The 27826-nt window shown below is 34.4% G+C and overlaps 1 protein-coding gene across 5 annotated transcripts in view; it reads right to left on the bottom strand.

Moving 5' to 3' along the window:
• The window catches only part of Dach2 (dachshund family transcription factor 2), a 556554-nt gene that overhangs the window by 396854 nt on the left and 131874 nt on the right, over window positions 1-27826 (bottom strand). For 3 of the 5 annotated variants that reach the window (XM_045140992.1, XM_045140993.1, XM_045140996.1), the window contains exon 2: window positions 20300-20338. The exons of the other annotated variants lie outside the window; for them this stretch is intronic. In XM_045140992.1, coding sequence (XP_044996927.1) covers window positions 20300-20338 — 39 coding nt within the window. The remainder of the gene's footprint in view (window positions 1-20299; window positions 20339-27826) is intronic. 5 annotated transcript variants of the gene reach the window in all.

Genomic DNA, 27826 nt, shown 5'->3' with positions numbered 1-27826 from the left:
ATCAATCCCTTCTGTCCATTTTCTTTCAGGCTATTTTAAATCCTCCATATTATAAAAGAGAAAAAAGGAATAATTAATTTACAAATTATAAAAGTTCATATCTAAAATTATTCTTTAGTATGTGAAACAAGATAAACATGCTATTTTCCATAGAGTATTAAAATTGAGATATATATTTATTCCTGATGTTATACCAGGAAAATATGGAGTATATTCTTCCTAGAACTTAGCTCAACTGCTACTACTGAGTTTATTAATGTTTCACAAATTCCTCAGCATTTTTGAAGTAATATTTAGTCCTGACTGTCTTACATTGTAGATGTAAACTGAAACCACACAAGTTTCAAAGACAGGACTATTAATAGCCTCTTTTAACCAAAATGTATAATACTGCCAATAACATATTTCAATGTTACTTTTAGTAAAAACAATTCTTTCAGTATTGTTTATTCCTATAAATCTTTTATTTTACCCAGAAATGAAAGTTCAGTATGTTCTTTGGTTAAAGAATTTTGTTATTAAAGAATGAAAATAAATCTTACATACAACAAACAATGCTTCTCAAACTTGCTGAACTTTATTTTATCCTCAGTAAGAGTTCTTTTCACATTCTTTTTTATTTTCTTTTTGGTTTTTCAAGGTAGGATATATATGAGGGATTAAGTTCAAAAAATTATCCATAGAGGATGTTAGAGTGAAGGCTGTAAATAATGGAGGGACAGAGAATAAATTTAATTACAGCAAAAGTGCTTTTCCAATTGCAGTCAGAGAAGTGGAATGTAACTATGTTTAAATATCACGCAAGTTGCTTAAGTAAAATCTTTAATAATAGGATGTTTTCTAGTCTGTAATGTCTTATAAGTATATGAAATTACATTGATTTTTTGGCCCTTGATTCTTACCTATTCTGAGGTAGTCAACCAAATATTGATAGTATTTATTGAATAATATTACCTCACTAGTTTAATTATTTCCTTCAGTTACCTTTCGGCTATCTCTATGTCACTGCCTGTTGATGCATGTTCACAAATGGGACAATAAATACTGATATTTTCTCATACAGATTTGCCTATTGACAAAAAAGTAATTCTACCTGCTTTCTTCCTCAAAGCAATTGTTAACTTAATGTGTAAAATGTATGTATACCTAATAGCTTATTTTATTAAAGAAATTGTCTTGATAATCTGAAATAATGTGCTTCATTATATACCCATTAATTAAAACCACTGAAATTAGAGTGAAGCTGCTTAGATAGCAATATGCAATACATCAGAAATTTATTTTACATGGGCTTCACTTATTTATTTAATGCTATATGTGTGATGATCATTATAAATTAGACTATGTTCATGTATCCTTTCATGTAAAATTCATTTGTAATGTTTCCCTATTTATACATTTATACAAAAGGGAATATATTCTCCTAAGCAGTGCACTTGGAATCCCAACTGAATTCAATAGTCACATTAAACTAAAATAAAATTGTTTCAACTAGGAATCATGTCCACATGCAATAAAGTACAAATAAAAAAAAAACACTTCCTCAAGCACAGAGAACTTTATTGACTCACAGAATCATTGTAAACTGTGGGCAAAAGACATGAAAGAATGCTTCAGAACAAAAGTTGTGCAATATAGCCACAAAACTTCTATCCATTTTTCTAAACTTGGTTCTGAACACCTTATCTACAATATATCTTCTTATATCTTAAAAGAAGTAACTACTGATATGCATATTCATGAATGCATGGATGCTGCTAATTTTACCTTTAAAACATCTCTAATATTTTATGATGCTCTAAAACATCTGTGTCTTCAAATGTTTCACATCAAAAACAAAAAATATACATAATTTATAAAAACTGATCTTTCAATATTTGTTAATAGCTTGAAAATATATAACTTTCCAAAATAAATATTTCTTTCATGTGGACAGCTTTCCTAGTATAATTAAACTTGACTAGCTTCAATTAAATACCTTTTAAACTATTCAAAATTACTTAGCACTTACTTTAAAATGATTTTGCACTCTATTTCACAAAACAAAATTGATGTTATTGAATAATATTAGGAGTAGTACTATTGAATATTCAGCTCTGTCAATGGTTCCGTGATGGGAGTAATAATAATGACCATTACCTATCATAATATTTATTTAGCACTTATTAAATGGCAGGAATATATGAGTAAGTCACAGTCCTACTTTCAAGGTGTTTGTATTATAATAGGGTATATTATAAAGTCTAGAAAAATTGGGGCTGTCGAGATTGTTCTGTGGTTAAAGCACTTGCCTACAAAGCCTGAGGACCTGGGTTCCATTCCCCAATACCTATGTAAAGCCAGATACACAAAGTAGTGCATGCATCTTGAGTTTGTTTGCAGTATCAGGAGGCCCTGGCAACCCATTCATTCATATTCTCTCCCTTCTCTCTCCCTCTCTCTCTCTCTCTCTCTCTCTCTCTCTCTCTCTCTCTCTCTCTCTCTCTTCCTCTCTCTCTCCCTCTCTGCCTCTCTTTCTCTATCGAATAAATAAATAATTAATAAGTATAGAAAAGTTAAATAGTATAAGCGTTCAGAGGAAATAGGTGATCATCACTCCTCTAAATCATCAGAAAAGCATTCATAGAAGTGACACTTTCCCTAAAATGTAAAATTTCAAAAGTTGGGGACCAAGGAAGGAAAGCAATTTCATTCACAGCAATGGTAGCAATAATAACAGTAATGATGATAATAGTAATAAGTGCTAATTATATATCCAAAACTTGGATCCATGTTTCACAGGTATTATTTCACTTAATCTTTAATACACAATTTGTTATGTAACCATTCTTTTTCCATTTTACAATTACTAAGGTTAGATGACTTGTCCATAGTCACAAAGTTAGCAAGTTCACTAACATTGATGTATACTTATAATTGATAACAGGCATCTTCTAGTAAATGAAAACAATATCATTATCTGACTCCTCAAAGCTAAAAGTTCCTTCCTAACTTCAGTTTTTGTTCGTGTTACAGCACACTACCACATAAGTAAAAATCACCCTCACTCTTACAGCACATTTCATATGAGAATTCTTACTTTTTGAGTCTCCCCAATTTACTTCTTCCTCTTCAATGCCATGACTATTATACATATCTACCCAAATACTTCCACCAACCTATGCATTTCTTTAAGAAAGATTTACTCGCTCTCAAACAACTTGCTAATAAATGGGGATACAATTACAGGTAAAATATGGTCCCTGCACTCCAAGAGCACAATTGATAGGCATATATAGAATGAACAGTAGATTAATAAGGATAAAGGGGTAGAAGCAAGGGGAACAGGAGTATGTCTCATATATAGAGAAGAATTATTGAGTTCTGAAAATGAGAGAAAAATAGAATGTTCATGGGTATCAAAGTGACGGAATCGACAGTGGGGAGGAAGTAGCTTGAGGTGAGATTGACCATGTGGCTGACATTTAGATGGTACAGGGTAGCACATGTCACTTCTCAAACTCAGAATGATTGACAACTTAGGCTACGTACTTCCTTGTTTGAAGGAAAAATGCTGTGTAGAATTCAGGATGTGTTGTAGCACTCGTGACTGCTGTTCACTAGAAGCAAGTAGTACCACCACCACCCAGTGTGGCAAAGAAAAATGTTTCTAAACATTGCAAAATATCTTGTGAGATCAGTCTCATCTCTAGATGAGACCCACTGGCAGAGAGTCTGAAAATTTAGTTAAGATATTTGAACTTTCTTCTAAGACCAAGAGAAATAATAGTGTGCATCGATGTGGGGCACTAAATCTCAAGGTTACTCAAAAATGGAAGATAAGAAGTAAATCAAGTTACTATGCTATATTAGAATGCTCTTCTTAGGTTTCCTGAGGACTAACATTACAATCTAAGTGGAATAGTTCTCTGGCCATTGTCCATAATTAGTTATAACACTTTGCCTTTTTTCACATTAAAGCATACAATAACAATTTTCTTCCAATTCAAATTTCTCAAGTTCATTTATGTTCCTGGTTTTGAGGTAATTCATTATTAAACTGTGTGATAAATTAAATGTTCTACCTTTAAACTGGGCACATTTACAAAGTACACACAGTCAGGGTCCTACACTGAGCCTTCTATAGATGTGCAACAAGTAAGTAAATAAATAGAATGAGCAATGTTCTTACATCATTGGCTTATAAAATCCTCAGAAGAAAATGCATACTATAGGTTTTAATCTAGGAAAAAGCTTAACTTATATGAGAAATGAATGTCTGGAACATCATTTATCTATTTTATGAAACATTATATATCAACATTGGATAAAACTACATTATATGTTTATGCTGCATTCATGAAATTTAAAACTCACACTTTTGCAAATATCTACCATTGTTACTAGCTTTACAAATTCTTATTAATCACTTGCGTATTTCACTAGAAATGACTTTAAAATAATAACATTATTTAAGTCTTTGTTTCAATTAGATAAACCGCTGAATATTCCAGAAATCTCTCTAGAGGTCCAAATATCAAAGAAATTCACTTTTTGATAAATTGTAACCAATTCATAGGATTTGTAGGAAGTTCATGATTTTCAATGTTAAATAATTTATAATAGATTACTGAAAATTAACTCATATATGTTCATTTTAAAGAAATGGAAATATGTTATTCCTCGGTCTTACCAGACATGCTAAAGCCATTTTAAAATATCCAATTTTAAATTTATTTGATTTTCATAAATACCTCAAAATTAATATAAAATATTTCCTTTAAATTCAAGCTAAATCAAGCTGCACTGCACTTAGCCTCCTCTTCTCCCTCTGCTGTGAAAGGATAATGTAACTTTAAAATGACACTCAAAACTTCAGAGAAGCATTACAGATTTGCTTTGAAAGGTTGTGACAGACAAGTCTGTTCATTTTCAGATACTGAACATATTTTCTAGTTTAGCTGATAGTTTTGTTGTTGTTGTTTTACCATTGTCAGCGTTCACTTTGTCAATTGATTCTGAAATTCTCAACAATGCATCTACCCTGTGTTAAATGAGATCTAATGGATTAAGATATGAGGAGATCTTCTTGTATGTCATGTTGGAAACTTTTCACAGGCACCCTCAAGACCTTGATATAAAAGTAACCAATGGGGTGCCAGTGATGAAAGACTTTGTTGCCATGGTGTCATCTCATAAATCATCAATTATTGTCTCTTACTATGAATGTGACAGCCACATACTGTCATAAAGAGATTTGCATTTTCATCTAGTTTTAAGAATTTTTTGGAAGACATCATTTGCTTTGTAAAAGAACTGTCATGACAACCACAGAGCACTTAAGCTTGTTATCAAGTAGTCAAGCAGTCATTTGGACTTTGTTAGTTTGGCATTTCATATCCCAACCTCTTTTGCATTTTGAGTAGTTTATCTTTACTGTTCATAAATATATTTCTAAGCATAGGTATATAGTGTAACAGGCTAAACACAACACAAGCAATGGAACACTTTTGGTTGCTATGACAACCTAAACTGATCAATTTCCTGTCAGTGTTTTAAAGGAGGCACTCTCCTGTGGCAGTAAATACTAATTACAAACGCAAGCCGTTTGCTAACACGTTCAGTTTACAGATTAAAGCAGTTCATGCCTAATTTATCATTTATCATGTCCTCCCACATTTGTAGTGTTGTGAATGAATAATAACTTCACTTGTTTACCGCATTTTCAACATAAATTTCACTAATTATTTTTACAGTTGCTGGAACTTAGCTGTACATATATAGGTTCAATAAACTCAACAGGTTTGCAAAGCACAAGGATTCTTTCAAAACTAAGATTAAAATATTCATGTTTTTATATTTTACCTAGAAAATTAGAAAAAAATTTCCCAAATTTGAGAGTATTATCCCAGCATGTGTTTATTTTAATTCAATAAGAATTGAGGCATCTGACAAGACCTACAATGGATAATGTTGTAAAAGTACAAACTGATACTCTAAGTTTACAATACAGCTTTTGAAAGTAGTCATTTCAAGAGGATATAATAAACCTACCAAACATTTAGTCATAGTATATGTAACCTAGTATTAAGCCATACCTTCACCATACACATATACATTTTATACAAGCCTTAAGGTCAATACTTGATTTTTATTTTTTGAGCAAGATAAAGGATGAGAGGATTTCTAACTATTTGGGAATATAAATAAGAGCCGTTTCACAAATATGATAGAGCTCACATTTGAAAATTTCTGATTAATGCCTGTTGGTAATGTTAGGACTTCAACATTTCATATATAGTTTAAAACTAAACTTTTTGATTATTTTCTAGAATTTATGATTTTGCTGATACAATTAGTAGATATTATTGTTTAAATATTAAAGGATCCCTAAAGTAATCTTGCCATTCTCTCTCTAACCACAAAGCCTAAATCAGATTAAAATATTTTTACAATTTCCAAAGCTGAATGGGCACCTCCTAGGATCTAGATATTCAACTAGCATTTCCAGGGAATCTGGCAAATTGTCAAACTCAAATATTATAAACATGCTTCAGTTGATTTTCTGAAGAGAAACTGGAACTGAATGCAGTTTCCCTCTGGGAATACTTATTGAATACTTTATTTAATGGAGATTTAGACAAAATGGAAGATATAAAGCTAAACTACTCTCTTTACCAAAATATATTACTTAAAAGGGTCTGCCATGCCACCCTATCACAGATCCAGCGTGTCTTCAATTTGACAAAAGGGCCACTCCTCAGAACTACTTCTAATCATGCAAATTATGCATTAAAGGAAAGTAAAAATCCTTTAGTGGCTCTCCTGTTGTTGCACGAGGAGTGACAAAGAGCTTCCAACTGCTTCTCAGCCCAGCAGCTGTGGGCTCAACATGCTAGGGCTCTGAGGGCCTCTGACAGCCTGTGTTCACAGGTGCTCCTCTTCTCCTAGCACTAGCTCAGTGACTCTGCGACAGGAATTTTACTTCACCACAGTGTCGAGGTGAAAGCTCCATTGCCCTTATTTCAAAAGAAAATCTGGTCAGCTTGAAGCAATGAAAACTAATCAGAAGGCAATCAGCCATTGGGTAGGCGTAAAAGCTCAGAAAAACAAAGGCTGAAATAAAAAAAAAAAATGGGGATCTTTTTGCATATAAATAATCCAAACTGGGCTGAGCATTTCTGACTACATTTGGTTACACTAACACTGAGTATAAAAGAAAAATCCTTATAAGTTGCCAAAAGTGGAAATAAATTACTTGGAGATGGATAGAAAATAACATTTGACAATAATATAATTCAGTTTTCCATAAATATGTAGTGGCTATTGAATAATGACTGTAAGGAAAATATGCTAGGTATTAGAAATGCAATGGTTACAAAAAAAGACATGGTCACCACCTTCAGGATGTTCATTACATTTTCAGTATATTGTATATTTCAAATAATTCAAAGAAAAATTGGATTTTTTCACTTTTACTCTTTACAACAGCCCTGAGAGAGATATTATTTTCATTTTTTCTGGATTAGAGATTTGCAGGTTTTATGTGACTTACCTGTACTTATTAGGGAAAGTTAATGCCACAGTGTGATACTGAGCTAGGTTTACGATGACAAGTTCAAGAACCTTCACACTATAAAAAGCTTTATAAAAATGTTTTTATTAAATATTTAGTACATATTAGATAATTTGTGTAATAAAAATCATTGAATTTCTATAGAACATTATCTCTTATAGATTAATAGAACATATTTGCAAATTATAAGATCAGATAAAACTTGTTTTATTTTTAAATAAACACCATATTTCCCAAGCTTATTTGACCATAGAATCATTTCCACGAAGAAAAAACTTCCATGATTACTCAAGAATTAGTGGCATACTAGTTTATTTGAATCATGGTAGAAGAGTAAGTTGTAGATATCACATGTATATCAGATAGTTATATACTGCATTTTTAAATCTATGTATGGCATTGTTTGTAGCTATAAAGGATTATTAGGGTTTTGTTTTTTTTTTTTTTACTAGATGCTGTGAGAGTAATGAAGACACATATGTATAGTAGAAAAAAGAAGATGAAAATTTGGGGGCACTGTCCAGAAAACAAAACTGAGATAGTTTCACATTCTCCTTATTAATCACCTTTTGCAACTGGTCAGGATTGAGAAGGTCAAACTTTTCCCAAACAAACAAACAAACAAACAAACAAACAACAACAAAAAAAAAAAAACCAATGAAACCATTTTAGGCCTGGAATATCTTCAAGTGTGAGAAAAAAGTCCACAAGAAAAGCATCTGACAAATTCTAATAAAGGAAACCTTAAGGGAATTTTAACAAAGAATAAATGTTAGTTAATAATAGTACATCAATATTTTTATATAATTGTGAAAAAATTGATTCATTAGGTTTAAGATATTAACAATAAAGAAAACTGTGGTATATGAATACTCTGAATAATCTGTCCCAAAATAAAATTGTTTATTAAAAAGTGTCCATGCTGGGCTGAGGAGGTGGCACAGCAGTTAAAGGTACTTGCATGCAAAACCTAGTGTTCTAGGTGCAATTCCCTAGTACCTACATAAAACCAATGAGGCATGCATCAGAAGTTTGTGAGTTTATTTGCAGTGGTAAGAAGCCTTAACATACCCATTCTCTCTCACTCTCTCTTTCCTCTCTCTACCTCTCTTTTTCTCTCATAAAGATGTTTAAGAGAAAAAAATGTTAATATGCTAAAAGTTGGATTTCACTTTTTTATATTTTGCTTTTAATTTATTTATTTGAGAGAGAAAGAGGCAGAGGGGTGAGGTGGAATTTGAGCACACCAGAGTCTCCAGCCATTGCAAATGACCTCCAGACACATGACCATTTTGTGCAGCTGACTTACATGGGTTTTTTTGAATCAAATCCGGGTCCTTTGGCTGTGCAGGAAAGTGTCTTAATCACTGGGACATCCTTTCATCCCAGACGCTGGTTTTAGAAACAGCAGTTTAAAAAAATAAAGGGCTGGATGGATGGCTTGGTGGTTAAGGCATTTGCTGGCAAAGCCAAAGGACCCAGGTTCGATTCCACAGCACCCACATTAGCCAGATGCACAAGGGGGCGCACACATCAGGAGTTTGTTTGCAGTGGCTGGAGGCCCTGGCATTCCCATTCTCTCCCTTTTTCTCTGTCAAACAAATAAATAAAAAATATTTTAAAATTTAAAAATAAGAACAAGAGAATGTGTTGAGCAGGACAGATGGCTTAAAGAGTAAAAGTACTTCCTGTGCAAGTTTGAGCATTTGACGGGACCTGAGACTGAGTTTCACTCCCCAGAACCGACATAAAGAGGTGGGCATGGGCAAACATTTCTGTAACACCAGTCCTTTTGGAGCAGAGACCAGAGAATTTCTGGAGCTTGTGAAAATGCCAAAAGATCAGAAACAGTGAGACTCCATATGAAGGAAAGAAGCAGATAAAAATTGTAGGGGATGCTGGAAAGATGGCTTAGCGGTTAAACACTTGCCTGTGAAGCCTAAGGAACCCGGTTCGAGGCTCGATTTTCCAGGACCCACGTTAGCCAGATGCACAAGGGGGCGCACGCGTCTGGAGTTCGTTTGCAGTGGCTGAAGGCCCTGGCGCACCCATCCTCTCTCTCATTCTATCTGCCTCTTTCTCTCTCTGTCGCTCTCAAATAAATAAATAAAAATGAACAAAAAATAAATTAAAAAAAATTGTAGGGGGACACTCAACATTTCTCCTCTAATCTTACTGCATGCACAGGGTGTTGCACCTGCACAAACCAATGCTTATACCACAAACATAAACCACATCATACCAACTACACACATGCCCATGCTGGGGACAAAAAAGGGCTGTAATTATATCTCAGTAGTAGAGCTCTTGGTTACAATGCCCTGGGCCATAGGTTCATTGCACAGGACATAACATAAACATAAACACACACACATACACACACACACCACCCTTTTTAAAATATTTATTTATTATTTATTTGCAAGCAGAGAGAGACCAATACAGAGAGAGGGAGAGACAGAGAGAGAATGAACACACAAGGGCGTCTCTCCAGCTGCTGCAAAAAAACTCCAGATGCATACACCACTTTGTGCATCTGGCTTCATGTGGATATTGGAGGATTGAACTTGGGTCCTTAGTTTTGCAGGCAAGTGTCTTAACTACAGGTACATCTCTCCAATCCACAATTTACTTTCTGAGTTCACTTTAATAAAAATTGTTTTGGGGCTGGAGAGATGGCTTAGCGGTTAAGCGCTTGCCTGTGAAGCCTAAGGACCCTGGTTCGAGGCTCAGTTCCCCAGGTCCCACGTTAGCCAGATGCACAAGGGGGCGCACGCGTCTGGAGTTCGTTTGCAGAGGCTGGAAGCCCTGGCGCGCCCATTCTCTCTCTCTCCCTCTATCTGTCTTTCTCTCTGTGTCTGTCGCTCTCAAATAAAAAAAAAAAAATTGTTTTGCTCATCAATTAACTGCAGTCTAACTTAGGCCTAAATATCACAATGGATGAATTTTCCTGGCAAGCAAACCCATGATTACAATAAAAACCAGTATCTTATTTAGTATGTTATATAAATCAATGTGATTGAATGCATGCTTGTAAAATTTACAGAATCATACAAATAATAATAATATTTTTGTAATTTAACTTATTTTTATAGCAACATGGTAATATATTTCTGTTGTCCAATTATATTATTACAATACTATATTGTTTTTCTAGAACTAACCCTTTAAAAGGAAATTGTGAAAATGAAATTAAATGAAATCATCCAACTAAAATCAAATAATATATTTTTTTAAATACTGAAGTGAAAAGTGTATTCCTACTTATGATAATAATAAATCAGTTAAAAAGCTATTCTACTCTCTTGATTTGAAAGCATGTTATTGTTTACATGTTTCAATATTACATATGTATTAAGTTTATAGACTTTAAAAATATTCTGGTATATAGTATATACCAGATGAGCTAACATTTTGTTTTATGAATTACAGATCTTATAACAATAACATGTATCTATTGATTGAAATGTACTTTTTAATATATCAGCTTTTTAACAATTTTACATCATTTTTTTCATTTTATTGTCAATTCATTTCATACTATTTCTCATTCAAACATTAAAATTAGTTAAAAAGCAGAACCTAAAAGCAATCATCTATAATAACAACACATCTTTGTACTTCTAACTTGCTATGAAATATCCTACTAAGTGAAATTTTTTTGTTAAAAACTCAGTGTTATCAAAAACATAACACAGGACATGTCTTTAGGGCACTTCACATTTATCTGCAGGACTTTAGCATACGTTGTCATGGAACATAATTCCTTCAAGGACTACAAACCAGCAAACAGCCATTTTGACATAATAGTCCCATTCCTTAACATTATTTTGCACCATTCATCAAGATGTATTACACACCATACCAATTTATGAACAATGAATTGCCTTTCCAAATGCATTCATACTGGGTCTTAGAATCAACTCCATTTTAGCAACTAATTAGTTACACTGACAAACTTTTAAGAATAGGGCTATACAATTTTAGAAAATGTCACCACTCCCTTTGTAAATTAATGATATGTTCCCCATTGCACAATAATGGGTGGTTATCAGCCTTGCTTCTTTATCCTGTTGTAGTCATTTAGTTAAAACTACCCTGCACCCTCCAGAGAAATTCATGGTCTGTCACTCTACTCACTGGTGTCTAGATTTATGGATATTTCAGCAGTCCTTTCATTTTCACATCACTAGGCAACTCTTGAGAGTTTAAAAAAAAGGACAGACTTCACCTGAAAATTCAGAGCAGTATCCTAATTCAAAGTCTGTTTTCTTCTTGTGATTCCATTTGCTTCATTTTTTAAAGAAACATAGTCTTAGGCCTAATGTGTTTCTCCTTCACATTATTAACATGCAGAAGATTACATTATTATGCTACACATGACTAAGAAATTTTAGTATTCACAGGATTATGATAATTAAGTCTTGCTTCTCTTTGGGTGATGTGACACTTGCTTGACTATAATGTCACTCCACTTAAAGTCTGTGTAAGCAACATTATCTTAGTCGCTCTGCATTATATTTCCAACTGTGAGCAAAATTACAAGGTCAGAGTGGACAAGAATGTAGATAATCCTGAGGAAACATCATGTAAATGACTTACTCAAGGTTTAAATCAGGTTTTAATAACAGCAAAAAGGAATGTGCCATGAGGTAATATTATAGGGTTATTATTTAGGTGCCATCTGTTGCAAAGCACATATGGATTTCTGAAGTCAGTGTGAAAGACAGAACTGTTTGTGAGTTTATGTTTAGAGGGCAAAAAAGAAAAGCAAATGTTTGCTAAGGCTTCATTTAGCCTAAAAAAATGGTGATTACTCAGTAAGAAGTACATGAAACGATTGCAATTGGTTTTGTAAATCCAAATCCATTGAGATCTCAAATATTTTGGATTTTTTATAGATGGAGCAAATAACTTCAATACAACCATGTTTATACTTTCTCCTATGTTTTTATAATGAATATGAGCAAGAATGAGAATCAATTTTATAAATGAGAGTACTGATTTCCCAAGAGTTTTGTTAGTCAGTTAATACTATTTATCAAAGTAGTGAAGTCTTAAAAGTTATCTTTGAATCTCACATAACAGTTTGAATATGTTGTGATTCAAGTGATGTTAACTAGTGCTGTTTGTAAAAGTTAGATAACCTGATGAAATCCACAAATGGGGGAGGTAGGATCTGGGCAAAAATAATCAAGACTTTGCTGGCAGAAGATTCTCTTCACTAAACTAATGGAGACAACAAAGTGCATAATGTAGTGGTTTCCAGAATCTGGTTAAGCTGGAAAACAGAGTATTGTTTAGGAAAAATAGCAGTGAAAGTTCTTAAATGTGAGTCCTGAAGTCTGGTAACACACAGCTCAAACTGGATCACCCCCCAACTCAAGTAATTTATATGGGATTCTCTAGGCTTGTTGTCACATTTAATCAATGAGATTACTGAAAATAATTGTTATCTTGTGCTGGAGACAGGATGTGTATGTGTGTATGTGTGAGCATCTGATGTATATGAAAATTGTGAAATTTAAATAAAATACATTTCAAGAGGAATGTGGAAGGATTTGAAACCTTGACCTAAGACATACCATGCCATGCTTTAAGTACAGTTTGATGGACTATTCTGGTCAGAGCTGAAAGACCTGAATGCAGTAAGAACTATGGACTGTGAGGTTTGGCTTGGGAGGGTGAGAAATAGCTTTGCCTAGATTAGGCTAGAAGCAGTTTGCATGAGAGTCTTGCTGTTATGCCCATGTTCTGAGAAACTGTGCAGTGTTGCTTTGCATAGAAAGAGACTATTGTGAGCAGAGGGATTATGGCACAGGAAAAAATAAAATTTGGGGGCTGAAACTTCTGCCTGCTCAGCTGTAATTGTATAAGAGATTACAACCATTGAGATTGGGCCAGCTGAAGAAGTGTCCTGTTCTTAAAAGTCTGCTTTATCCCCCCACCCCGGATTAACAAATTGGCACCTTACGTGGTATTATGGAGTATAAGAAATTCAGAGAAGAGACGGTCATTTAATATGCAACATGGTATTGTGTTTTGGGAATGGCCATGGGCAGTGTGAAACAGGTTTGCCAAATTGCAAGCATGGAGACCTGATGGAGCTGTGAGAATGGACTGTGGGTATCATTGAAGATGCTGGGACCACGAGACTGCTGCTAAGGAGAGCTGATGGCCCCCAGTGAAGTTTTGCAAGACTGTGAGTAGCCTAGCTAGAAGGGCAGAACTGGAACTCCAGAGACTTGTTGCTGGATAGAATTATCAGACTTGGAGACTTGTCACTGGCTAGAGTTGTTGGGCTTGGTGCTGCATGGTTTGATGTTTTCCCTGGTTGTTTTAAATCTTGTATTGGTTGAATATTTCTTTGCTATGCCCAGTGCTGTCTTTTGCAGTGTGAGTGTTTATTCTGAGCCATTATGGATTTGGGGGGAGATTTTTTGGCATTAAGCCTCAGTTAAAAGATCTCAGACTTGGGGGCTGGAGAGATGGCTTAGTGGTTAAGCGCTTGCCTGTGAAGCCTAAGGACCCCGGTTCGAGGCTCGGTTCCCCAGGTCCCACATTAGCCAGATGCACAAGGGGGCGCATGCGTCTGGAGTTCGTTTGCAGAGGCTGGAAGCCCTGGCGCGCCCATTCTCTCTCTCTCCCTCTATCTGTCTTTCTCTCTGTGTCTGTCACTCTCAAATAAATAAATAAAAATTAAAAAAAAAATCTCAGACTTGGGCTGGAGAGATGGCTTAGCGGTTAAGCTCTTGCCTGTGAAGCCTAAGGACCCTGATTTGAGGCTCGGTTCCCCAGGTCCCACGTTAGCCAGATGCGCAAGGGGGCGCCCGTGTGTGGAGTTCGTTTGCAGTGACTGGAAGACCTGCCACACCCATTCTGTCTCTCTCCCTTTATCTGTCTTTCTCTCTGTGTCTGTCGCTCTCAAATAAATAAATAAAAAATGGACAAAAAATATTTTTTAAAAAAGATCTCAGGGCTGGAGAGATGGCTTAGCGGTTAAGCACTGCCTGTGAAGCCTAAGGACCCCGGTTCGAGGCTCGGTTCCCCAGGTCCCACGTTAGCCAGATGCACAAGCGGGCGCACGCATCTGGAGTTCGTTTGCAGAGGCTGGAAGCCCTGGCGCGCCCATTCTCTCTTTCTCCCTCTATCTGTCTTTCTCTCTGTGTCTGTCGCTCTCAAATAAATAAAAAATTTAAAAAAAAAAAAGATCTCAGACTATGGGGACTTTTAAAGTTGAACTGAATACATTTTACATCATGTAAGATTATTACTTTATGGGGGATAGGGGCAGGGTAATGTGGTAGTTTAATTCAGGTATCTCCTATAAACTTAGGTGTTCTGAATACTAGTTTCCCAGCTAATGGAGAATAGGGAGTTAAAACCTTCTGGAGGCAGTGTATTATTGGGGCAGGCTTATAGGTATTATAGCCACTATCCCCTTCCCAGTGTTTGGCACATTCTCCTATTGCTGTTGTCCACCTGATGTTGGCAAGGGGGTGATGTCTACCCTCTGCTCATGTCATCATTTTTCCCTGCCATCATGGAAGTTCCTCTCAAGTCGGTAAGCCAAAGTAAACCTTTTTCCCCCCACAATCTGCTCTTGGTTGGGTGATTTCTGCCAGTAATGACAACTTGACTGCTGCAACACCCCCCCTTCAAGTTCAAACTCTTATCATATTAGACAATTTGTAAATGAATGGTCTTTCCAACACACCATATTTCAGAAATCCTTATAGTTCTGCATTAATTCTCTGGCTAAAGATACAGATCATTCTAGCTAAAAGCCTCTCTGAAATATAAAATATATTTATGATTTTGATCCATGAAATCATAGTGACAGAACATACTAAGCAGTCAACCTTAGGTCTCTAGTTTAAGGACTTATATGCAGTACTATAAAAGCACTGTTTATGCCGGCTTTGTTTGCACAAGGCTTTAATCCTGGCATTTGGGAGGCAGAGGTGTGAGGCTTTTTGTGAGTTTAAAGCCAGACTCAGACTACAGAGTGAGTATTAGGTTAGCTATGGATAGAGTGAGACCTTACCTCAAAAAAATATAAAATAAAAGGACTGTTAGTAGCAAATATTTAGTGAGCTGAAAATTCCGAGTATTCTCTGCTCCAATCAGAAGCATGTTTTAAAACAACTTGTAAGTGAACAAAATCATTTTAGCTATTAAGGTATCATTGTCTTTCAGCATTTGTAATATGATGCTCCAGAATGTGAAAACTTGAATATTAGTTCAAGATGTGTCATACCACTGCCTAGTCCCTAATAATACTAGTATTTTGTCCCATATTCTCCCTATACCACGCAACCCCAATTACCTTAGAAGAATGAAAAGAAACAGGAAAATAAACGAGGTAAACTTTATGATCTTAGCTTATAATAGTTTTCACAAATTGACAAATTCAATTTTCTCCTTCTGTTGTATGCACAATGAAGTAATTATAGTTTCAAGGAACTGGGAAGATAGTAATGTAGATGAAAAGTTATAGTATTTCTCCAAGAACATATGTAGTCCAGCACCTTAATTTAAAATATGCAGAAACTGAGATGCAAAGCCATTCAGTTATTTGTGCCACTGTTTTCATTTCAGGGAATTTTGACATTTTTTTTCTCCACAACTCTTTCTGATATATCATATTATTTCATGAAATGTAGATAGATATATATGAAGCTGCTTAGTATTCATAAAATTGTTTAACAAATGTAAAATAATAAGATCACACTTGTCTGAAATGCATGTGTTTTAAAATAAATAACAAAATAATATCAGTACTTACTGTTATTAGCACTAAGTGACCAGAAATAATGCAACATATATATGTGCATAATGATGAAGAAAATTAATGAAAAACAACTATTCTTTCTTTAAATAGATTATTTGATCAAAGTATCTACTACATTAGGAAAAATATGGAGAAAGGAAAATTTCATATGGTAGTAGTGGGAAGATAAATCTCACACAGACACAAGACAACATTATACCCATTGCAACACAGTTTATAATAACAAATATAGAACCAATATAAATGCATGTCAAGATATGAAAGAATACTTAAACTTCATTCTATTCATACGTAGAAATAGTGTTACAGACAATTTAAAGTGAATGAACTTATGTACATGTAGCAACTGGATAAATCTCAAAAGTGTAATGTAGGCCCGAATATAAGTATAGAACATTATGTTACCATTTATGTACATTTTAACACAAGGATCAATATAGCATATTTGAGGCATAAATAACCATATTTGCTAATTCAAAGTAATGATACATATTAACTTGAAGATAGTTTTTACTTCTGATGAAGAATAGAGCAAAAAAAAAAACATTATTATAGTTAGTCATGTCATCAGATTTTTATGGACATATTTTTTTCCAAATTTGACTTGTGAATGGGTGCTTCTTGTTTTTCTGATTATCTATTAGAATTCTGCTATAATTTATCTTGTTAATTATTATCCTAGTAAGATGATGTCACACAAAAATATTTCAGGGAAACAGTATTTTTCAAAAGTCAAGAATATGGACAAATATACACATAAACAGGTACATATTAATAAAAGGAGGTATTTTGTAGTTAGAATGATTTCAAAACACAGTTTATAAAATGTATGGGTCAAAAACAAATTTACTTTGAAATCTAACTCCATTCAAATTTGATATTCATAGGCTATATGTTCCCAGACAAGTAACATATCCATCTATGGGCTTTATTATTAATCATCTGAAGAATTAGGGTCATAACTGTATCAACTTGATGGGGTTGTTAAAATGATGTGACGAATTCATACATGGAGAATCACTTCAGATCATGTTTAATAAATGTTAAGTATTATGTTTAAGTACACAACTATTTCATACATCATCCTATATATTGGCTAGTTTCATGTGACTATGTTTAATCTTCAATTACAGTAATTTGCTAACTAAATATTTTTCATTAAATTATGACATTATATATCTCTCTTCCTCTTGCTCACTTTTCTTTCTCTTTTAAAAGTTCATGAGTTTCTAATAAGAAATGGCAATGCTAATTTACTGTCCTAACTGGGGATTGATAGTGTAGATCACAGGGGTCTGTAAAGCAGATTTATCAGTGGGGTATTTTTCTTTCCCTTTTTCTTTCTTTCTTTTGTTCTAGAGAGGATGGAATTTAATTGTTTCTTTTTAAAACAACTATGATTTTGGATCACCAGTGATGAAAGAGGCATACAGATGCCAAAAGCACTGTAGCACAGTGGGATTATGTGCTAAGGTCCAGGGCAGGACAAACAAGCAAAGACTCAGATCAGTCAAACAGTTGCCTCTTAATAAAATTTCAGATGACTGACTTTTGTTTTATCTTTGCCAATGGCTATCAAAAGTTCAAATGAAATTTTGTTGTGTTAGCTACTTGCATTTCTCTTATTTCTTATTTTAACCATTTGTAAAAATAAAGCAATTTTACTAGATGGATTTGGGGATTTGTTTAAAGGCTAGCCAATTTACAATTAAACAACACATGCTGTACACATGTCTTTCTTCCTCATACTGCAAAAACAAATGGGTTTTAAATAGAAACTTTAATTATGTTATGTGTCACAATTGTGTTTAAATATTTCTCATGGTCATGATAATGTACTGTTTCATACTGTATTTTATTGAAAAGCATAAAAGTAAAAATCATAATTTCGTGTTCAAGCCACTTGAAAGAAAACTATCTTAGTAAATTTTATGTAGTAAAAATATATGAAGTGTAACTCCCATTTTTAATACCTGAAAATTTGTTTACAAGCACTCCATTTATTATTTATTTACTTTGGATCAAGAGCTTGAAGTGTGTTTATAAATACTGACTTTTTTTGATAAGCCTAAAAACTTGAGGATTTACAATTTAGAGAGGTTGCAAAAACCATAGGCTACACTCAGACTGCAGATTTTTTTTTTCAGTTTCTTTGTTTATAGAGTTGGTTAACAACTTTTAAGAATGGGGAATTTCCCATTAAAATGTGGATTCCTAGCATCTACTAGAAACTAAGGCCTTAAAAATATGAGACTGCATGCCCAGATGGTAGCAATCAGCTGAGATAAATAACAGCTACCACCTTTGGAATTTTTTTCTAGTCCTTACTACTCCCTATTTGTGGGCTTTTTTATTTGTATTGCCAGCATGGCCTCCATAGGCATTAGTTCGTGGCCCTCCTGTTTTGTCTGTAGATTATGAGTTTGACTTAGTAGATATAATTTCATAAACATTTAATACTTGTCCTTATAGTTCAGTAAACATAAAATCTTATTACCTATATCCTCCAATGCATATTTTGAAATTCATAAATACTATTGTTACATTTACTTAAGGATTTGACATTCATTTTCATGCCATTTTACTAAAAAAAATACAAAAGACATGAAAGCTAATATCCATACCTAATTTCAATCACACTTATACAAAGTCAGAAACTTCAAGTAACCAAAACTAAAACCAAAACTAACATTTAAAATTATTTATTTATATAATCAAGGGCATACTATTCTGCATAGTACTGATGTACCACTCAAATACAAAATTTGGCACTTAAGGAGGCACATCCACTGATTCAGGTCAGTTGGGTATTAGTGTGCATAATATTTAAGACTAATTTTCATACATAAAATGTCCCAGATTTTCATCAAAGTGATTTTTTATTTTCTATATTGAAAAAAAACAGGGTGCATCATATAGTGTAGTTCCCATTTCCTCCAAATGCCCAAGACATTTTTTCTGATAAAAAAATTATATATATATATGCAAACATAAACCCTACAGGAAGGGGGATAATCATCACCAAAAGGTGATTTCACTTGAGGAATTTGTATGGAAGTGAAGATGGGACACTATGGCCAGGAAGTATCAAAACATAATTTGAGATAATGAGTTGCCCTCCTTTATACTTATCACTGAGGTACTGCCCACTCATTTTCACCTTTTACAACTTAGAAGATATAAAGTTTAAAATAATGTACTATCACTGACTTCAATATATTTTCAGATACCTTAAAATATTTCACATACAATACAATATTCTTGGAGTATGGGGCATTTTGCAATATACTATTAAAAGAAAGCATTCAAATATTAAAATCTGCAAATATGCCTGCAAATCTATACTTGTGCCCAGTGCTTAGAGCCACTCATATTCAAAAGCCCAATGCCTTTCCATTGTTACTATAGCACAATTAATAGACTGTGCTGCCCTGCAAAAAGTGAATGCACCTTCCTAAGCATTCATTCCACAGTTAAAGGATGAGGAGCATGTGGATTACTTCTCCATATTTTACATATGTGTTATGCTTTTTAGGTCACTGACTTACATTCAATCTCCATCAATTTGCAGTTTTTCTACCTTAGATCCTTTAAAGGGAGCTATTCACAGTGGCCACAAACTATCACCAAATGATATGCATGAACCCATGATACAATTGCATTTAATGGATATTAATGATCATTAACTAGAAATACTGAAATCATGGATACCCTAATTAACTATAAACACTCAAATGGATGAATCAGTTCCAATTAGCGACTCGGATTTCATTATTTTTCTTATCACTGAAGGTTAAGCAAGACTACAGGTTTGATGCTGACATTTTGAAATGGCTCCCCTTTTCTACCTCAGCAATTCAGGGCACAAGATTATAGAAATTAGGGTGAATCTGTACAAGCTCCAGGACATCACCAGGGAGTTTATTTTTAAAAAATAAATACATAAATACCTGTTAACAGCTTGTTTTCTTGTCATTTGCCTCTTCCTTCTAAAAGGAGAGTGTAGCAAAAAAATAAATAAATAAAACTTGTTAATTGAGAGTTCTGGTTAGTTAATTTCCAACTAATCAAGGCTTTATTATATTTCACCAAAAAAATCTTTTTTAAGTTTTGTTGTTTGTTTTTTTTTTTTTTAGAAATTTGAGATAGGTTACACACAATGAAACACCAGAAGTAAAGAGCACAAAGAAGGAAGGAAAACCTGAATTTCTATTAGGTAATATTTAAAATATATGGATAATGTTTTTCTATTTCTGGTCTAATACCCATTGAATAAAGGATAATGTGAAATGCCATGTGGTTTAGAGCTTTTATCTAGATGAAAGCAAATAAGTAAGGTTATAGATTTCTGTTAAAGAAAATGGCCTTGGGTCATATCAATCCCCAAAATAAGAAGAAATAAAAAGATTCAACAATATTATGTCCTATTCTTTTGAGATATCTCCTTCCCATCCCATTGGGTATTCCAAAACTTTATAAGGGAAAATTCTATTTTTTCTTATTTTTTTTTAATTTGGACAAGAGGTTGATGAATGTAAGCCAATATTAATGCTATGCCTATTTTCTGAACACAAAGCCATTAATCTCAGGGCTTACTGGATACTCATTTATGTAGGAACACTGAACTATCTAATATTTGCCATTCCCATAAGGGTTACACATTCACACCATGGGCACACACATTCACACACACACATGCACATGCATACACACATACATAGTCATACACATATTCACATAAACTAAATTAAACACATAGAAAAACTATCTATGAAAACACATAATAAACCCAGGTCCAGAGTTGGTTTGTCCCCCACAGTGAGCTGTTGGCTAGGGAGATCCATGTGGTCCCCAGAACAATTTAGGCCATTGCCAAAACACCTGATTACCTGACAGAGCTAATAAGAAAAGCCCTCTTGCTGAAGACACCACAGGCCTCAGTCACAGAACATCAAGTTACCATGCTGGAACTGAAAGGGAAATAGGCCCCTCCTGGCTAGCCCCATAGTGCTGGAAAGCCCATGGAAGCTGCTGAAAGAAATCAATCACCAACAGCATGAATAAGAAGGGGACCAAGCAGATTACAAAATCAACCAGCCAGACAAGAAGCACAAATTGTCAATAGCAGCACACAGCCTCTGTGAGTAACCATCTGTTCTCTGATTGGACATGAGGCTCACTCATAGGTATAGAACTCATATCTGATACTGTAAAGTCAGATTCCCATAGACAGCCAGGAAATTCATAATTCAGAAAGAAGCCTCACTACTCTCTTGAGAATAAGAGTGGGCTTGCACACCAAAAATCTCTCAAATAACTTTGCACAACCCTTTGTAACCAAATCTACTCTCACTCTTGGTTGAAGAATCTGTTTTGTCTTACAGATGTCAGAGAAAACAGAGCAGAGTAGAGATATTGATAAGACAGGAAGAAAACTGACTGCCCACAAGATTTGCCACCTCATCCACATCTTCCAGGGCCCAAGAGAACTTGCAGTGGAGGCAGCATCATGAATACTGTTCTTACTGCTAGCCTGACAAGCTGCTTCAGGGTAATGGTGGCACACATGGTGATCAAGCATGTCAAAAACACAAATCCAGAGGTTACAAAGAACTCACCAATAAATCAGACTGCCAACAATCCTGCCATGACTCAGGGAATTTTGTGTAAGAGAGGACAGAAAGATTGTGAGAGCCACAGAGTGGGTGGGAATACCCTGAGGCACTGTCCTCCCACTATGTCATTGGGACTGACTGAGGCCTTCTTGACCCCACAGTAAATCCCATAACTCCACAGAGGAGGGTCCCAGGGAAATAGAAATAGTAGAGAAGGAATAAAATATTATAATCTATTAAAAAATAAAAACAGGGGCTGGGAAAATGGCTTAGTGGCTCAGTGCTTGCTTGTGAAGCCTAAGGACCTGGTTCGAGGTTCAATTTCCCAGGACCCACTTAAGCCAGATGAATAAGGTGGCACATGCATATGGAGTTCGCTTGCAGTAGCTGGAGGACCTGGCACGCCCATTCTCTCTCTCTCTCTCTATCTGCCTCTTTGTCTGTTGCTTTCAAATAAATATATTAAAATAAACAAAAAAGTTAAGAGTGCAGGCTTTTAACTCATTAAAAAATAATTTATAAAAACAGTGTCATAATAATTCCCAGCGTTCCCCAATCCTTTAGTGAAGAAAAAAACAAAATCTAAATTATCATGTTTGAAATATATGTATAATAACAAATATAGGGCTCCTTGAGCCTTCTTTTATTTGTAAGTAGCAAGGAAGTAGTGTATGTTTCACACTAAAAATAAATTTAATTGTTTAATCATTTTTTATACTAAACCTTATTAAGCACCTTCAATATTTTGTTGTTTTAATTTGTACTTGTTTCTTTTTAAAAGCAATAGCTTCCTTGCTCTAAATGTCTGTAGAAAGTTGTGTAAGTAAATAACAATGGCAAACCTGAGTTTGGGAATGCTGGTTGAGGAGGTACATGGGAAAATGAGCCTTTCATCTCCTCTCATGCTCTGTCACTGCACTGTCATAGCTATTAGATTTTGCTTTACAGTTCACTCATCTAACACTTTTTTAAAGGTATGTATAGGGCATATTTTTAAGCACCCAATAAATGATAATATACATTTCCTTAATCCAGTGAGCAATCTATTACTAGAATTTACAGATTTTTCTCCATATTGCCAAAGACTTTTCTCTTTTTTTTCTTGCTTACAAAACTTTCTGATTCAACACATTTTTGTTATAATCACATGTATAAAATTATACTGCGTGTTAAAATGTAAAAATAATTTAGGTGTTCCTTGTTTATTTATTTAGAGAGAATGGGCATGCCAGGGACTTCAACCTCTGTGAATGATCTCCAGACACATGTGCCCCCTTGTGCACAGGTGTGATACTGCATGATTACATCACTGTGAGTATGGCTTACATGGGGCCTGGGGATTTGCACATGAGTTCTTAGGCTTCATAGCAAACACCTTAAATGCTAAACCATCTCTCCATCCCCCTCTTAATTTTTTTAATTTTTTATTTATTTATTTGAAAGCGACAGACACAGAGAGAAAGACAGAGGGAGAGAGAGAGAGAATGGGCGTGCCAGGGCTTCCAGCCTCTGCAAATGAATTCCAGACGCATGTGCCCCCTTGTGCATCTGGCTAACGTGGGCCCTGGGGAACCGAGCCTCAAACCTGGTTCCTTAGGCTTCACAGGCAAGCGCCCAACCACTAAGCCATCTCTCCAGCCCCCCCCCTCTTAATTTTTGAAACAGAAATATGCTATGTATACAAATCTGCCTTATAAATCACAATCTTTGTGCATCCACCACCCACATGCTTAGATTAAAGGCATGCACCACAGCACCCAACTTTAATTTGGCCCAATTAACATATTAGACTTCCTTATATTTTACAAATAAGAAACATTTAGTAATAAGTGCATAATGCTGTTAATATTACCAGCACTGTATAGAATAACTTATAATGAAAGGGAAATCATCTAGGTTCTTCAAATTTGGACTGGAATTTTTCTTACTCCCTCTAAGGTCTCTTGGTGTAGTCCCTCTACACTGCTTATTCTAGCTATAAAATTAAGGACATAAACAAAATGCCTTTGTGGTGGTATGAATCAAATGCCCCCCATAAACTCATGTGTTCTGAATGCTTGCTCTCCAGCTGATGGTAATTTGAGAGGTGGATCCTTGCTAGATGTGGTGCATTGTTGGGGTTGGGCTTAAGGATGTTATAGATAGCTTTCCCTTACTAGAGTTGAACTCACTTTCTTGCTGTTTACTACCTGCTATGGCAGAAGTGATATCAGGCCTCTGTTCCTGCCATGCTTTCTTCTACCATCATAAAGCTTCCCATAGAGAAAGTAAGCCAAAATAAAATGTTTCCTTCTATCAGCTGCCATTTGTTGGGTATTTTGTCCCAGCAATGATAAGGTAAATTCACTAAAATGTTTCTTTGTCACTGAAATATACATATGATTATATTCTTATGAAGACACTTTGAAAAACAAATTGCATATCATCAAAACAATGTATCATATAATATACATATCACTACCAATTCTGCTGTCACTGAGATGTTAAAATTTAACAATTATGAGCTGCAATCAAGATCATTTCTTCAATATATCACATTAAAGAATAAATTTCCATACTTTGATTCCTTCAATGTTTATTTTTTGAATTAAAACAAATAAAACTAAAGCCAATGGTTGTTATGCAAAATGTCTAGCTTTTATATGATTCAAATTGGTAGACTCAGAGACAAGGAATTTTCATATTTAATGATTAATACTTAGTCTACAGTAGTCAATGCCATAAAACAGTAAAGCAACATATTAAATGCACAACAGTAGAGGATAAAATATGACAAAATAAGGCATCCATTAAAAAATTCAAACTCTTTGATTTTAGGTGTTTTAGTCCATTTGAGAATAAACAGATATCAAATATAATATGGTAAGTCTAAACTATGACACGAAATGAGCTAGAGTTTTCTAATTCTTAATAAGGGAAGCACACTCACAAAGAGTGCTTTATTTTTAATTATTTATTTACTTACAGTAGTGTTTGTGCAGGGAGCACACTAGGGTCTCCTGCTCCTGCAAACTAATGCCCATCCACCTTTGCTTGGGTGGCTGGGAAATTGAACCCATACAAACAGGCTTTGCAGCAAGTCCTTTAACTGTTTAGCCATCTTTCCAGTCTCTAAATGAGCACTTTAAAGATACAAATTCTGAGATTATTAATACTGATGTATTTCCAACTGCATTCCTAAGTACCTTGAAATTTTCAATGGGTAATAGGATGAAAGCCAAGGAGTAGCCATTCCCTACCATACCTTCCATTAATGAGCCATTTTATCGGCTTATCACAAAGCTACATTTATTCCTTATAAAATAAAAACATAAAGAGGGAAACATTTTTAAATATGTATGAATATATAAAAATGGCTTACAGGTCAGGTACCTAGGCTTATGCAGGAATGGTGTATATATTTTCTTTTCTACAAGCTACAAACCTACCTCTACTTTCCTTTATTAATCTACATGGTTTATACCAATAGTATCTTAGGAAGACTACACAAAGATCTTCTAAGATAAAGTTAATTTTTTCAGGTATGGAGAAAGGTCTAGACCATTTTAACTATTAGGTTTCCACTGTTGCAGTTTTGGGGAAGCTTTTTTCACTCTTTGCTCTTGCTCTATGGTAGCTGGCTTCAAGGTATTTAATCTTAAAAAATAAATTTATTTGTCAAAGAAAAAGAAACTGAAATTATCTTTCATTTTAAAAATGCAAAAATAAGTGAGAGCATATTTCTAGCCTATTTAAGTTTATGGATGACTCAACAAACAGAATGTTCACTAGTTAAATCTCTAAAGAGTCTCTTATGAATTGAGGCTCAAAAATTAAAACTAACCATTGTCCTCATTCTCAAATATTTAACTATAATTAACTGTGAATAATAAACAAATGTAGTTATATTATTCATCTGTCTGCTGTATACATTTTGGTATGTAAACACGAGTCTTTTAAAAGTGAAATTTACAGTCAAAGACTAATTTTAAAGAAAAGTAAACTTGAATATGAGATGGGTTAATTATGAAGATAAATGAGGATATGAAATTATAAAAACATTATTTGTTGATATTTGTGTGTCAAATTGTATCTATGCATGCAACTATAAATAAACAAATAAACGCAATCATGTATTACCACATGCTGCCAATACATAACTCAAAGAATGTAAGTTTATGTCAGGTGTCTGACAGGTGATCATTTGCGTAAATACTAATGTGAGAAGACTCAACAATTTTGATAATATTTCTGTATTTCCTAAAATAACAAAAATATAAGAAATAGAATTATGATTCATGTCACAAAATATCTCTTAATAAGACAGTGTTAATAAAATTATAATAATTTGTACCTAAGCACACTGCAATTACTTCAGCATTTGTACAATATATGGCCCATTAAGAATGAAAACAGTTAACTATTTCTGGTGGTATTATAAATGCATTCCAAATATTACTTCCAAAAATATTCTTCCCTATATTCAAACTCAGTATATTTTAGTCATATATGTGAATTCTGACTATGAGATAATCTATGTGAAATTATTTCTACTACACAAAGCTTTAAACATTAAAATATTTTAAATAATCACAAATTTTAAATCGCATATGTTTGGCTCCTTTGTTCACAATGTAAGATCATTTTTTTCCTTAAACTTTCACTATCTATGTGTAGTTTGGGATAAGTCATGCAGGATCCTTTGAATCTTGAGTTTTGTCCTGCAAAGAAGCCTCTTTTAAAGGCTTTTATCATGAGTTACACTTATATCTCAGGTCTTCTACCTAGTGATAGCAACTTGCTATTATACATTCTAAATGACTCCACTAAAACTCTAAGGAAATGACCCTAATGCCAAATAAAAGATTTATACTCGATATACTGGGCACAATTGCTGTTTTATTTCCTTTTATAGTTTGGTTTTTTGTTTGTTTGTTTGTTTTTGTTTTTCAAGGTAGAGTCTTGCTCTGGCCCAGGCTGACCTGGAATTCACTATGTAGTCTCAGGTTGGCATGCGCCACGAGTACTGGGATTAAAGGTGTGCACCACCATGCCCAGCTCCTTTTACAGTTTTTAAATTAGCATACAAAGAATTAGGTTTCATTATGGTGTCTTCAAACATTTTTTTTTAATTTCCCTTCCCTTCTTTCACCCTTCCCTCCCCCCTGTGGCCTCCCTCTCAACTTGACCCTCTTTCTGTTTTCATACAACATATACCCTTTTGTCCTTTTCTTCCTTCTCATCAACACTGGTTTCTTACTTGTAGTCTTAAATTTCGAATCATCAACTGTACTAGTCTTAGGTCCCCTTATATATAAGCATACAAACATTAAAAGTTAGGATCCATATATGAGAGAAAACACGCAATTTTGCTTTTATCCACTTGGGTTACTACAATTAATGCATTTTTTTCAATTCGTTCCATTTTTTGCATATTTCAGAACTTCATTTTATCTTTGCAGCTGACTAACTCTCCATTGTGTATTTGTGTCATGTTTTCATGCTGTCATCAGTTGATGGACTTGGAGGTTGATTTCATTTCTTACCTGTTATGAACATACATGTTCAACTATTTCAGTGGTAAGATATATTCCTTCAGATGTTTTGTTCAAATTTGCTATAGCTGGGTCATATGGTTCCATACCCAACTGAGACAATAGAAAATTCATAGATATTTCTATGTGAAGAGCATAAAACCAAAATCTTTATCATATATATGGTTTTTCAAGGCAGGATCTAGCTCTAGCCCAGGCTACCCTGGAATGTATTCTCAGGGTGGCCTCAAACACATGGTGATCCTCCTACCTCTGCCTCCCAAGTACTAGGATTGAAGGCATGCACCACCATGCCTAGATTATCAAACTCCCATCTTATTTAATAGAA

The sequence above is a fragment of the Jaculus jaculus genome, chromosome X, assembly GCF_020740685.1.
Source record: "Jaculus jaculus isolate mJacJac1 chromosome X, mJacJac1.mat.Y.cur, whole genome shotgun sequence".
Taxonomy (NCBI): Eukaryota; Metazoa; Chordata; class Mammalia; order Rodentia; family Dipodidae; genus Jaculus; species Jaculus jaculus.
The sequence above is the reverse complement of the archived record's forward strand: the minus strand, read 5'-3'. Positions and strand labels throughout refer to the sequence as shown.